This window comes from Anopheles gambiae, chromosome X (assembly GCF_943734735.2).
Source record: "Anopheles gambiae chromosome X, idAnoGambNW_F1_1, whole genome shotgun sequence".
NCBI lineage: Eukaryota > Metazoa > Arthropoda > Insecta > Diptera > Culicidae > Anopheles > Anopheles gambiae.
In genome coordinates, this window is record NC_064600.1 from 24,521,408 (window position 1) to 24,536,333 (window position 14,926).

At 37.7% G+C, this 14,926-nt stretch overlaps 2 protein-coding genes across 8 annotated transcripts in view; both read left to right on the forward strand.

Moving 5' to 3' along the window:
• Positions 1–14,926, forward strand: part of LOC133391686 (protein lozenge-like) — a 337,731-nt gene that overhangs the window by 56,385 nt on the left and 266,420 nt on the right. The window lies entirely within an intron of this gene.
• Positions 9,736–14,251, forward strand: LOC133391693 (uncharacterized). Its single transcript, XM_061647418.1, has 2 exons — positions 9,736–10,904; positions 10,979–14,251. Exons 1-2 carry the CDS (start codon positions 9,738–9,740, stop codon positions 10,982–10,984), a joined length of 1,173 nt encoding a protein of 390 aa, XP_061503402.1. The 5' UTR covers positions 9,736–9,737; the 3' UTR covers positions 10,985–14,251.

Consider the following 14,926-nt stretch of genomic DNA (forward strand, 5'->3'; position numbering starts at 1 on the left):
TAGATTTCAGCAGGCCGGTTGCTGGCGCGGAGTGACCAGATTATTTTTAGAGGTTATTATGTTATTGGTGTATTGATGGTTCATTTTCTTTCGTGCCGCTGCTGATGAGACCATTCGATGCTCGTGCCAATCGAGGGCGAAGAAGGCTATTTTAAACAAGCGAAGGAGAACGTCTAACACTAATCTATTTTTTTTATTCGAACATGTATGATGCTTCTACGACCTTTTAAGCATCATGTAGCAAAGTGTACAGTGGCAATAAAATATTTTTTTTAATTTGCTGAAATATATCTCGAGTTTTCAGGTCTCGACACACACACGTACACACACAGCGCGGGGAAAGTGACCGTTCACTCTATCATGTCACGATCCCCCACCCCGCCGCTTTAGATGAGGGCTTTTCAGGACTTGAACACCACGTAGCCGGATAGTCAGCCTTTGCTACGGCGGACGTTTCATGCGCGGCTAGAACCCATGACGGGCATGTTGTTAAGATGTGTGGATTGATGGCCCAAGCGCCTCAGATTAAGCTTAAACGACTGGAAAATTGAATATCCATAGAAAAAATGAAAGCTCCATAGCTTCATTTTATGTTCTTTAACGCATAAATCAATAAGTCCGAACACCAGGATAAAATACTTAAAACACTTTATTACAATAACGGTTTAACAACGCATTAAAACTATACATATTGTGGTGATCAGCGCCACCTACATGTGAAACACCATGCGTCAGAGCTTTAGAGCTTTAGCTTTAGGTTGAGAGCTTTAGATTAGCGCAGGCGTAAGTAGTACAGGTGTAGGTATAATATGAGTGTCAAGGAATGAGAGCCTAGACAAGCGAGTTAGGCTAGTTAAGAAAGTCAGGAGAAAGGGATCGCTCTCTTTGTGCTAGACCGCCAGGCTGAACGGACGCGAGTATAATAAAATAATAGTAATTTCCTCCGTATCGACACTGGAATATTACAATATAAACACCGATACGCCCGCTAGTCCCTTACGCTCGCGCTCGCACCTATTAACGCTGATGGTCTGCAGTGAAGTGTGTGTGAACGGTCAAACCCCGAGGACATCGTTCCGACCTCGGTCCTCGGAAGAATCGGGATGGCTGCGCCCTTTAGCTGCACGTGGATGTTGATAGCTCTAGCGTCTGAAAGCCATCGCACGTAGCGAGCGGCCCAGAGCACAATGTTGCGCAACGTTTATTCTGTCCACAACACTTCACTTTTTTGCTCAACAGATGGCGTAATACAACCTATCATTATATTACTGTCTTTTTCTTGCAGTGAATTTCGACAAGTTTCATCTCATCATGACCTATATAGCCTTTTAACTTTCCGAGCAAAGATCTATATGAAAGGTCGTGTTGTCAGATACGTGGGTATCAACACCAACAACCATTACTCAAATCTCACTTTGCACCACCACTGTAGGGCCGCGGGGCCATGGGGATTCTCAACGCTCATTTTCTCAAGCACTCATGAGTGCTTTTGAGAAAACCTCGTTCTCAGCGTTTGTCGAATCGGAACAAAATCGGTTTTGACAATCTTTGAGAATCTTTCAGAAAGTGGACGATGCAGCGATCCGTTAACTGAAATATGGATAATTGTGCTATTTGTATATCGGAAATCACTTTGGAAAATGTATTCAATGTTTATAATTGAAAACGTTAAAAAAAATATGCGATTAAAAACTGTTTTTCTATTTAAAGCTCTAAATAAAGCTTGAGTGTCTATATCAGTTTCTCAGAGTGAGAAAAACTGACGACGGCCACGGGCTTGAGTCGGAGAACAAGTTTTGAGTGTTTGAGAAACTTAAATGAGTGCTTGAGAATGTTTTCTCAGCTTGAGAAAGCCCCGTGTCCCCGCGGCCTAGGGTGGTTTCCATTGGAGTTAAGTATTTAAAAAATCGTATCGTCGTTCTAGTTCTAGCGATGCATAACTTCAATGCGAAACCATACAACAGTACAGAGGAAATGAGAAAGCTCTCCTCCAAGCGATGAAGCTCAACTAGTTGGGGTATTCCACCAACAGATAGCGCCACCAGCTTTTTAGCTATTTTTAGAATGCATGAGTCGTTTGCCGTCTGCTAAACGAAGTCTTTCTATATTCCGTTTAGGTAGAGAGTTTGAGTCGTTAAGAAGCCGTTTAGTGGTCGTTTAGTGGATTTGTGGCACTTGGGTGCGGTGCCGCGGGCCTGCTTCTATCCAGCGGGCAACTTTCATACTGCCACACTGTCTCCCGATGCATACGCTGCAGGCACGAAGAAGGATGCACCTCCACAATAAATAAAAAACACCGCCATGAACAAGCAGCGGACCTAACGGTAGGCGGATTAGGCGGTCGCCGAAGATCTCTTGTCTGTAGTATGCCGTTTGTCTACAAGTGGACAGAGTATTAGCGACAAGAAAAATGGTCGTTGGGGCCCCGTGGCTGGAGAACCATTTGAACCCCCTCGCCATGCCGACAACAATTTTAGTGCCTGTGACCGATGATCGTAGAGGTCCCATGGCAACCCCCTCTCCGCCGGCAATTTAATTATACTGTTCTATCTCCCAACAGCTGTGTGCCAATACCCCCTCCTCCCGGTCTTTAGTAAACATTTACAGGGGCCTCAACTCGTCTTTCCGCTTTTCATGAATACATTACTTTGTTTGATCGATGGATCATAACATTCCAGAATAAAACACATTTGACGAAAGTGTTGCACACACACGCACACTCTCATCCATTGGCAGATGGCTTAGCATATATGTGTAATCTACACCATACGAAAGCGAAAGCTTAGTGTAACAAAGTTATGCTTAATGCTTAACACGTTCAGTTCGATGGCAGACCCCAGGGACTTTTCAGTATACCGGTTTCACAATCAGCTTGCATTCTAGATGCCGGCAGGACGGAAAGCTGATGAAAATCATGTTAATGTGAATCATCGTGTTAATGTGAATTAGGGTTCTGGGCGTTGCCACCAACGTGAGCTAGCTATTCCTTAGTCATTTTTACATTGCAGCGTATGAACTCATTGCGCTTTTTAGGTTTGATTTGTGAAAATGCATTTTCATCGCCGCAATGTTTGTTAACGGCTTTTTTAAGCGCCACAGCAACTCATGAGTATTGACCACACGTGGGAAAGAGATGGAATGAGAACAGACGACACCTGACTGCCATTGGCTGCCTGACGCTCCACCAGATCGATACCTGTCACAGCGCGCTCAGGCGAAGGTAGGAAGCGGAGCCAGGAACGGGTAGCTCGACGAGCTGCTTGACAAATTTTCCGTAGGAGGGAAAAAGAAGGCCTGAGAAAATGTGCAAAAGAGAATGAATTACCGTTTAAATAGACATAGAGCGACAACGTCTCGCGCGACGAAAAATAGCTCAAAATTTCACTCCGTGTAGATCAAAGTACAGTCTTTCCGTGAGTTACGCGACACTCGAGTTACGCGAATTCGAGTTACGCGAATTTTTATTTTTGACAGTTCAGATATCAAATCAGTACAATTTTCTCCATCAATTGTCAAATGAAAAATAATTACCGATAAATAACCAAATTTTCTACACCAATTGCATCAAATAAGTATTAAATTACAGAAATGAACTAAATTCAATCAAAAATTATGATAAATAAAGTATATTTTTGCTGTAACATGTGATATTCGACTTACGCGAAAATCCGAGTTACGCGAATGTCTCCGGAACGCATTATTCGCGTAACTCGGGGAAAGACTGTACAGTGCACAATGGGCAGTTTAGAACAAATTGCGGGATAAAATTATTTTTGCAGAAATGGTTTGTTTTTATCGTTTGTAGTAAAGTATTATGATAGTAAATAACATTTTATTTGTAGTTCGCATCCATACCACCAGGTGGCGCTACATAAAATAGTGTTTTAAGGGATCTTTGTTTAGTTTTATTAAATTTGTGTGTTTTTTTTCTTGTATTATTTGTTGCTAATAGTATAAACCATTTTAAAATATACTGTTATGTTCCATAATGAAGATTAAATAAATAATAATAATAATAATATATAAACAAAACATAATAATTTTGAATAAGATAATTTTTTCTGCATTGTATAGGACAATTGTAGCTAATTCTCGTCACTTTTACTCAAAGGTAGTACAAATATTAAAAACTTACACACACAACTTAGGTGGATGCTATTACAAGCTCCTGACGTCTAGTTCACTTTTCTAAAGACATGAATAAAGGCATTTAAATAATTGGATAGAGCAGGTGCATTGAAATAAAGTACTTCCCATATTCGTAATGAAAAGCAGCACATATTGTTTGTCTTTGAATATTCATCCAATACCTTTCCAAGTGCTGTACTGCCTTCAGAAGGGGTAATAAAACTACAAATTTCTTCTTGGTTTTACAACTATCTGAAAAAATCAAAATTGTACGATAGCTACAAACTAAGTATTTACTTCATTTGTAAAGTTAAACCCTGTCTTTGTTTTAGTGCGTGTAGCTACTGATATTGAACTGGTTAACGAATCAGAGGAATACAGCTCATTATACAAAATGTCCTTCTGGATGCATTTTCTTTCTTGCAAAATATTCTTTGTAGCATCTCCCCTCTATCCTTATATTTAGTTTGTCATGAGTTTTGGGAGTTTCTTCTCCCAAAACGCCAATAGATGCTACTGCATTCATAACGTTTTCCTGTTATGCGTATAATTTAAGAATTATTTTCCTTATCTTCTTCTTCTTCTTTGGCTCAACAACCGTTGTCGGTCAAGGCCTGCCTTTACCTCTTGTGGGTTTGGCTTTCAGTGACTAATTATTGATTTCCCACCATAGCAGGATAGTCAATCCTACGTATGGCGGCACGGTCTATTTGGGGCTTGAACCCATGATGGGCATGTTGTTAAGTCGTACGAGTTGCGAGTATTTTCCTTATATCCTTATATATAATCTGCAGTAGGACCAAAAGGTATTTGGTTCTGATTTGCTTCATTATATTTAATGATAAAGTTAGGTTAGAATAGAAATTTACATATTAGATAAGTACATGAGCTGAAACTAAGATACACAGGTTCGTAATTGAAATGAAAGTTGATCAAAAGCACGTAGAATATATTTTTGTAGAATACACGAAATACGCTACACTAGGCACCTATGGAGCCGCCTAGTTACGCATGTGTCTGTTTTTAGAAAAAGTTGATGTGAAAAAACTTCAATAAAATTCGCGTTCGCAAACTTTCGCAGAATATTTCTTCACAGATTGATAGTATATATATTACACTATGATGTGACATATATGAGACAACGCCACTCTACGCCACTTTTATAATGGCATCAAGTCAAAAGTTAAAATGATGAAAATTTTCAGGAGGTTTCTTCAGTTATTATCGTATATTTTTGCATAAAATTAACTTAGCTCAAAATTGTTTCATGTGTTTATAAAGCTGACTAAATATCCTTTATAAAATGTCTAAACTTATCAAAATCGGTTCATATTTGAAAAAGTTACAAAGGTTCAAAGTTTTCCAAAAAAGTGAAAATTTTTCTGCGTTTTTTTTTAACAAATCTCGACTTTGAGATGTGTTTTCTAGAGAACCAGAACAGATAAAGAGCTCATATTTGGTATTTTTCTTAGTTTAACCCTTAGTATTAAAACCTATTATTTGGAATTGCGCTATTACAAAGTTGATTTTTTTAATTTCATCCCGGCAAATGCCCATTGTGCAGTGGAGCGCTGTTTATCCGGGCTTCTCGGGACTTGACTTCGACCGGATAAGCAAATAACACGGATACAGGGTTTTCCAATTTAGTTTAGACTAGCAGCATACTTTTTTAAATAGTCGCAATAGATTCTTGACTAGCATCCTCTATTTTTGATTACGAGCAATGGATTATTCACCAGGAGCAATAGATTTCAGCAGGCCGGTTGCTGGCGCGGAGTGACCAGATTGTTTTTAGAGGTTATGGGTAGGAAATCTAAAGCAATTTCGGTAATTTTCGGTAAAAACAACTTTTTATTCACTCACAAAATTTATTAAATTCTAATTTAACGTTGAACGGTGAATACCTAGAAAAACATTTGATTTTTGGTTAGAAAAATTGAGTTATAGTGCGCTCAATTGTAAACCGATATTCGATAAAAAATCGATAGAACTACATATGGTAACTCTGAAAAACTTGCCCAATCTAACTTTTGGTTAGGTTATGCCTGTGGGTCCACTACTGCATATTTCAATTTAGCCGTTAAGTGCTTTTGTGTTCTATTGTGCATTAATAAAATCAAAACAATAGCACCGAAAACTTATCACATAAAATATATCTGACTTAGTGGATGATATATAGCAACAAAACAAATGCTTTAAACTAATGGGCAAATGAAATTAAATAATATCCACAGATTATTATTCAAGTCGATCTGTCACACCGGATGTTATAAACGCGTCGCTCTTAGGCTGTCATGCAGGGATCTGCTGAAATCAATTGCTCCTAGTGAATAATCCATTGCTCGTAATCAAAAATAGAGGATGCTAGTCAAGAATGTATTGCGACTATTCAAAAAAAGTATGCTGCTAGTCTAAACTCAATTTAAAAACCCTGTAATGTTGCGAACGCAACGATAATAGTTCATTCATATACAGTAGAACGTCGATTATCCGGGCAGCTCGGGACCGGACGGTTGCCGGTTAATCGATTTGCACGGATAATGGTCCAAGAAATGTCAAACGCATATAAAATATATCAAATTCACTAGTTTTATTATTAATTCACCTAGAATCAATCGATTAATCGTTAGTAGAATATTATTTTAATCAATGACTGTAGGTTTAACAACTATTCATGAACAAAAATGAATTTCGAAAATACCCCTAGACACTACTGAGCTGCACAAGAAACTGGTTTCCCAATTGATTATCGCTGCAAACTTTCGCCGTACGTATGAACAGCTGTCAGATTTATCGTTATGAAATCCTAAGGATTTTGGAAAAAATGTTGATACCTTTTACAAAATAATGGATTTTTCGGTCACTAAGAAACGGAATGGCCCCATTTCATTTTAAACCCTTTGTAAAAGGCTAAAGAACATTTCACACTATCGTATATTCATATTCATATTCATATTTATTTGTCTACCTTTTGGTTACACAAATGCTTAAATAATACTTATTACCTATGTTCCTAACCTAACAAAAATTAACACGAATTATCAAAAATTTGAGAAAAAAAAATTTTTTTTTTAGAAAATTAGAATCAAAAATTTAAAAAATATAAAATTAAAAATTAAAAATTAAAAATTAAGGCAGCACGGGATTATGGAGGGTTCTGATGCGGGATCGGAAAGAGGATAAGGGAAGGTTGAAATCAAACATAGAATATACACAGTTAAATCGACGAATTGCACGAAGAAGGGGGTCATTACGGCCCACTGCAGTTCGGCGGGAAGGGATCACTAGGGGAGGGCGGTTTCGAAGAACACGGTTAGGGGCGTAGAAAGGGATAGAAGAAAGAAGGGAAGGAGAATCAATATTACCAAGGAGTAATGCGGCAATAAAGGAGGATTGGGCATGGGAACGGCGGTTTTCCAATAGTTCCAGGCCAAGCTGACGACACCTGTCCTCGTAAGGAGGTATGGGGGAGGACAATCTACCCAGGATTTTACATATAGCAAACCTGGTGAACGATCGCTGCACCCGCTCGATACGTTCCACGTGGGTTCGAGCTGATCGTATAAAACTTAACTACTGTTAATTTATCGTATCGCATTTTAGTGCAATACCACCACTATTGGTTATATATATATATATAAATATATAAATATATATATATATATATATATATATATATATATATATATATATATATATATATATATATATATATATATATATATATATATATATATATATATATATATATATATATATATATATATATATATATATATATATATATAACACGAACAGGGTAAATCATTAAAACAAAATAAACAGGCAATAGGATCGCGGTAACAAAAAACTTCATGCGAAACAAAGAATAGGGCGGGCGAACATTTACATCCTTGGTCCTCGCGGAAAAGAAAGGAGACAAGCGATCCAGCCAAAGATAGCAAAAAAGGGTACCCCGGAACCCGGAACCTAAAAAGTAAAATAGAACATACATAAGACATTTTTTTCATTGTTAATAAAGGACTTACAAACAAGAACTGAACCAAAGCAGTCGCGTCCGCGTTTCTTTTCCTTCACTAGCTCAAACACGTCTTTGTTAAAAAACACGTTTTCGTGTAGAATTCACTCATATGAATTATAGGGTAAACGTACCTATAGTGGTGCTCATACCAATAGTTGTGGTATTGCACGAAAATGCGTCTCATACGATAAATTAACAGTAGTTAAGTTTTATACGATAGTGTGAAATGTTCTTTAGCCTTTTACAAAGGATTTAAAATGAAATGGGGCCATTCCGTTTCTTAGTGACCGAAAAATCCATTATTTTGTAAAAGGTATCAACATTTTTCCAAAATCCTTAGGATTTCATAACGATGCTCATATTTTTGTTAACGTTCGAAATGACCACATAACAACGCAATTATTAGTTTTTTAACATAATTGTTATCAAATTATATTGTTTTATTCAAATTCATTGGCTTTTGACCATATTTACGTATTTTTAAGTGTTTTTACGATAGTGCCATTATAGGTTCACCAAACAGGCATGTTCCTATAGTGGTCATAGTTCTAAAACCAATAAAAACAGGTAATTTTAGATATTTTCAACGACATTTTTGACTTGTCGTACTGTTTTCATTAAAATAAGCAACAAAAATGAGTTTTCTGTAAGTAATTTACCAAACAAAGGCCATAATTCGCTTTTTTGGCTGAGTGAACAATCAACTTCAAATCAAGCAAACTCTTCTGGGTATGGGTGGACGACAGGTACTTCAGTCAATACTTTAAGTACTTTAGTCAATATTTTCATCAACCAAATTCATACATTTTTTACGATCAAATTACGAAAGAAATCATTATTATGGCAGTAATCCTTGCTATTCACACGAAAACAGCTTCAAAACTAAGTTATATTGATATTATACACTGTTTTGAGGCATCCTTGTTTACCACCACTATAGGAACACAATACGACGACTATAGGAACCATACCACCATTATAGGTACAACGAAGCAATCACAAAAATATGTATTTTTTCGTAAATTTGATGTGTTTTATGGTAAAAATGGTTGTGATTGCGAAGATAAAACATATTCCAACTGTTATGTGTTAAAATATTCAGAAATTGTCCTTCCTGACAGTTTAAATCCATTAAAATACATCTGTACCGCCACAAATTGCACCACTATTGGTACATTTACCCTAGATAATAAGTCAAATGATATATTTAATCACCAATTTCTGATTAGTTCTTTACAAAATTCCTATTTTTTGATAAAAATAACCCAGTTTTTATTAACTTCATGTTTTTTTCCATGATAATATTTGTAATTTGCCATGAATTATAGTGTAGAAATTAGAAATTCGAATTTGTATATACCTCACACATACACCTTGACATCCTTACACATACACCTTTTCTATATGTACATCTTGTTTGTGCGATCACACCTAGGTTTAAGTATCTCAGGCAATACTGTCAAATAGAGATGTCATTCGTGATTGAGCGCTAAAACAGAAAACACGCAATTCTTCAGCTTTCAGTTAATTCTTCCGAAATTAAGAAAGATTACAATTCAGAAGTGGGATAAACCGTTTTTGCCGAAAAATGCTTACAAAAGAGGAACTTCTTTGTGCTTTGGAAGTTGCTAACATCGAAGTGCCTCCGAAAGCAACTTTACCACAACTACGCATGTTGTACGAGCAAAGTGTACCGAAAAACAAAATGGAGGAACAATCAACCCAGAATTTCATTCCTCAAAGAGTGTGTGCAGATGAAGACGAAGTGACGAACAATGGAAACCACGTTGCAGCAGCCGCCATCTTGATGAAAGACAAAGCTGCTCCGACATCTTCGACGCAAGGTGCTTCATTCGACGCAACTTCTCATCAATTGGAATTAATGGCGCTACGAGCAAAAATTATGGAAATGGAACAGCGGCAGACGTTTACGGATGGTCGATTGGTTCATCCCGAGGAGTTGAAACATTTGATACCGGAATTTTCTGACGGCCTCGGTATCAATAAGTGGATCAATACGATTCGCTACAATAGCGAATTATATGGATGGCAGGATCGCACGATGCTTTTATATGCAGGCAGTCGGTTGACTGGAGCAGCAAGCGAATGGTACAATGGCTTCCGTAACACTTTGAAGACATTCGACGAATTCGCTGACACAATTAAAAAGGCTTTTCCTGATCGCTGTAACGAAGCCGTTATTCATAGCCAATTAGCATCGGTCTACAAGAAAATTTCTGAGTCGTACACAAGCTATGTATACCGAGTAAATGCGCTGGGAATGTCAGGCCACGTGAGTGAGGAGGCTATCATAACTTATGTCATCAGAGGACTTTCTCGTGACCCTCTCTATGATAGCCTTGTGACCAAGGATTACCGCGATATTTACGACCTGATTGATAACATTAAGCGATATGAATCCCATCTTCTGTTGCGCAAAAACCCAGAACGCCGCAGCCCATCTCACATCAACACCATTTCCCCGAGACCGATTCCACCAAGACAAACGACGACAGAACCTCTTCGATGTTATAACTGCTCGAATCATGGACATCATTCATCGCAATGCACACAACCTCGCCGAGCTCCGGGTTCCTGTTTCCGATGTGGTAGCACATCACATGTCATTCGCAACTGTCCTGTCCCAGATAGACGTCAACTAACGGTTGCTGCGGTACAGGGCAACGACAATGAAACAGCGCATCTAGATTCTGGGGAAAATGGAAACTTCGTTCAACTTGAGGCCTATCAGGAGGTAAGTGTAGCTTTTAAGAGAAACAATGTTTGGAGCCCAGGGTTAATTATAACATCTCTTTTTGATTCCGGTAGCTCTAAAAGCTTCATAAATGAAGCCATTGTTCCGGTTACAAAACTAAGCGCTCCCCAACCAAGTGGATTTCGAGGAATAGGAAATGTGAATTTACAAACTCTTGGAACAGTACAGCTAAAACTTAGTTTTCGTAATCAAACATTCATTCACAATTTCTATATTTTACCAAAAAGCTACATGTCCCTATCCATGATAGTAGGGAGAGATTTGTTATCAGAATTTAACATCACACTCGCTCAATTCCGTAAACATTACAGCAAACTTATGCTGATGAATTTAAATAAAGATAAAATTCTGAACTTAAAAAAACCGGGTTTTTACCATAAGCTCCAAACGTTGGGTCTTTTACGTAGTTCGATCCAGGCTCCCTTACCAGAGGTATGCAAAGATTCGAAATTGTCCGATCCCAATATTTCTTCAAAATTCATTTCGATATCAGACAAATCTGAACATAAACAACAATATGACACAACTTTTTCTGAAATATGTTCTATAAATATTAGCGATGAGGCTAGCACTATAAATGTTGGAGAACATCTTTCTAAAGAACAAGGCATTGCTTTAAGATCAATAGTGTCCAATAATTACATTAATTTTCCGGATAAACATATAATACCATCTGCTCATAAAATGCGAATTAGCTTAACTCATGATACTCCTATTTTCACAAAGCCTAGACGACTTTCTTTCGATGAAAGGAATAAAGTAAAAGTCATTGTGAAGGATTTATTAGAGAAAAATATAATAAGACCCAGTAACTCTCCTTATGCTTCCGCACTGGTACTCGTTAGGAAGAAAAATGGCGAAATTCGTAAGTGTGTCGACTACCGACCTCTTAATAAAGTAACAATCCGCGACAACTACCCGCTTCCACTCATAGAGACGTGCCTAGAACACTTGGGCAATAAAAAATTCTTTACGTTACTAGACCTAAAGAGTGGTTTTCATCAAGTGGCAATGGACGAGGATTCAATTAAATTCACAGCGTTTGTTACTCCAGACGGCCAGTACGAGTACACGCGTATGCCCTTCGGATTAAAAAACGCGCCAGCTGAATTTCAGCGTTTCATTAATACAATTTTGCGGAAATTCATCGAGAATGAAAAGCTGGTTGTATACATTGACGACATTCTCATAGCTTCTCAAGACTTTAAAGAACATCTTGAAATAGTTAGTGAAGTTTTGCATACTCTACGAAATAATGGGTTGGAGCTACGGCTTGATAAATGTAAGTTTGCTTACGATGAATTGGATTACTTAGGATACAAGGCCAATCATTCAGGTATATGTCCTAGCGATAATCATGTAAAAATTATCAAAAACTATCCTGTTCCTCAGAACACAAAACAGGTACAACAATGTTTAGGTCTTTTTTCGTTTTTCCGGAGGTTTGTTCCACATTTCTCTAGTATTGCAAAACCACTTACTAATCTTTTGAAAAACAATGTTCCATTTATTTTTGATGATGAGTGTAAAAAAGCATTTGAAACACTCCGAGATAAATTGATAGTAGCTCCGGTGCTTGCCATATACGACCCTAAACGCGAAACTGAACTTCACTGTGACGCAAGTTCGATAGCTTTTGGTTCTGTGCTTTTGCAAAAACAGGATGATGGTAGATATCACCCTATTTCGTATTTTTCCAAAACCACTTCGGCTGATGAAGCTAAATTGCACAGCTACGAGCTTGAAACATTGGCCGTTATATATGCGCTCAAACGTTTCCATACCTATGTACACGGCATTCCAATAAAGATAGTGACTGATTGTAATTCTCTGGTAGAAACGCTTAAAAATAGAAATTCGTCCGCAAAGATAGCACGTTGGTCACTGTTCCTGGAGAATTATAATTACATTATTCAACATCGCCCTGGATTAGCAATGAGTCATGTAGACGCATTAAGCCGACTGGAACATTTGGCTGCCTTCGATGATGTTGATATTGACTTCCAAATACGTGTAGCTCAGGCTAGGGATCCGCTTATCCAAACTCTGAAAAAAGAGTTAGAGACGACGGATGTCGAAGGTTACCAATTACAAGACGGTATTGTATTCAAACGATCACCTTCTAATAGGCTAAAATTATACGTGCCAACAGAAATGGTTAATAATCTGATACGATCAATACACGAACAAATAGGTCATTTGGGAGCCGAAAAATGTTGCAACCAAATAGATCAGAATTATTGGTTTCCTAACAGAAAAACACGGATAATAAACTTTATAAATAACTGCTTGAAGTGCATTATTCACTCTGCTCCATCTAGAGTAAATAATCGGAACCTTCATAGCATCCAAAAAGAACCTTACCCATTTGATACCTTGCACATTGACCATTTTGGACCGCTACCTACATCATCTTTAAAGAAAAAATACTTATTGGTAGTAATAGACGCATTTACGAAATTCGTTAAATTGTATCCAACAACTTCCACTAGTACAAAAGAGGTGTGCAATGCTCTAAAACAATATTTCTCTTACTACAGTCGACCTAAAAGAATAATTAGCGATCGTGGTACATGCTTTACTTCAGCCGCATTTTCCAATTTCCTTTCTTCTCGCGGAATTAGCCATGTGTTGAATGCCACAGGATCACCACAAGCTAATGGTCAAGTGGAAAGGGTCAATCGCATTATTCGTCCCATATTGAGCAAATTATCAAATCAGACCGACCATGTAGATTGGGTGACCCATTTGCTATCTACAGAATACGCTCTTAATAATACCATTCATTCGTCCACTCGTTTTTCCCCTTCTATGCTATTGTTTGGTGTTAACCAACGAGGCCCTTCAGTAGATATATTGACCGAATATTTAGAAGACAAAAACAAAGCATTTTCAGATTTAGAAACTATACGTGCAGAAGCATCATTCAATATTTTAAAATCACAACAAAATAATGAGAAACAACATGCTAAACACCATCGCCCTGCTCCCGTATTCAATGAAGGAGAGTTTGTTGTAATTAAAAATGTAGATAACACACCAAATTCAAACAAAAAACTCATTGCCAGATATAAAGGTCCATACGTTATCCACAAACGTTTACCTAATGACAGATATGTTATACGTGATATCGATGGAATACAAATGACGCAAATACCATATGATGGAGTGTTGGAGTCGGACAAGTTGAGAAGATGGATAGTGCCTCTGGGGGGAGCTTGATCGGAATATGTTCATAAAGCTACACTTAAGATTAAGGGTAGGGCTATACATATGCAGGAAAAATTGAGGTCAATTTCTCGTCAGGATGGCCGAGCTGTAGAAATTAGAAATTCTAATTTGTATATACCTCACACATACACCTTGACATCCTTACACATACACCTTTTCTATATGTACATCTTGTTTGCGCGATCACACCTAGGTTTAAGTATCTCAGGCAATACTGTCAAATAGAGATGTCATTCGTGATTGAGCGCTAAAACAGAAAACACGCAATTCTTCAGCCTTCAGTTAATTCTTCCGAAATTAAGAAAGATTACAATAGTGTTTTTTGTTATGATAATGTGCTCTTATAACCACTTTTTAAACATCATCCTCGTAACGCAATGTCAATTTTGTATTGAACTGTCATTTCTCAACAGCACGGATAAACGGAAAGCCGGATAAAAGGTACCCGGATAAGGGCGGTGGCAACGCTTTTTCGCATGCGATTTTATCAGACGGCCTGTCAAATTTTAAAATGGGATTTGACAGATAACGTCGGACGACGAAATCGCACGTCCGACGTTATCTGTCAAATCCCATATAAATCTCGTCCGATAAAATCGCATCCGATGAGCGTTGCCACCGCCCTAAACGGCGCTCCACTGTAGCTCATTTGACTCAGTCAACCAACTTTTGTTATATTTGAAAACACACAAAAATAGGTTGAAATGTGTTCAAATCTATTTTATTTTGTTTTGCATTAATCTGGCATGTAAACAAACTAGATAATTCGA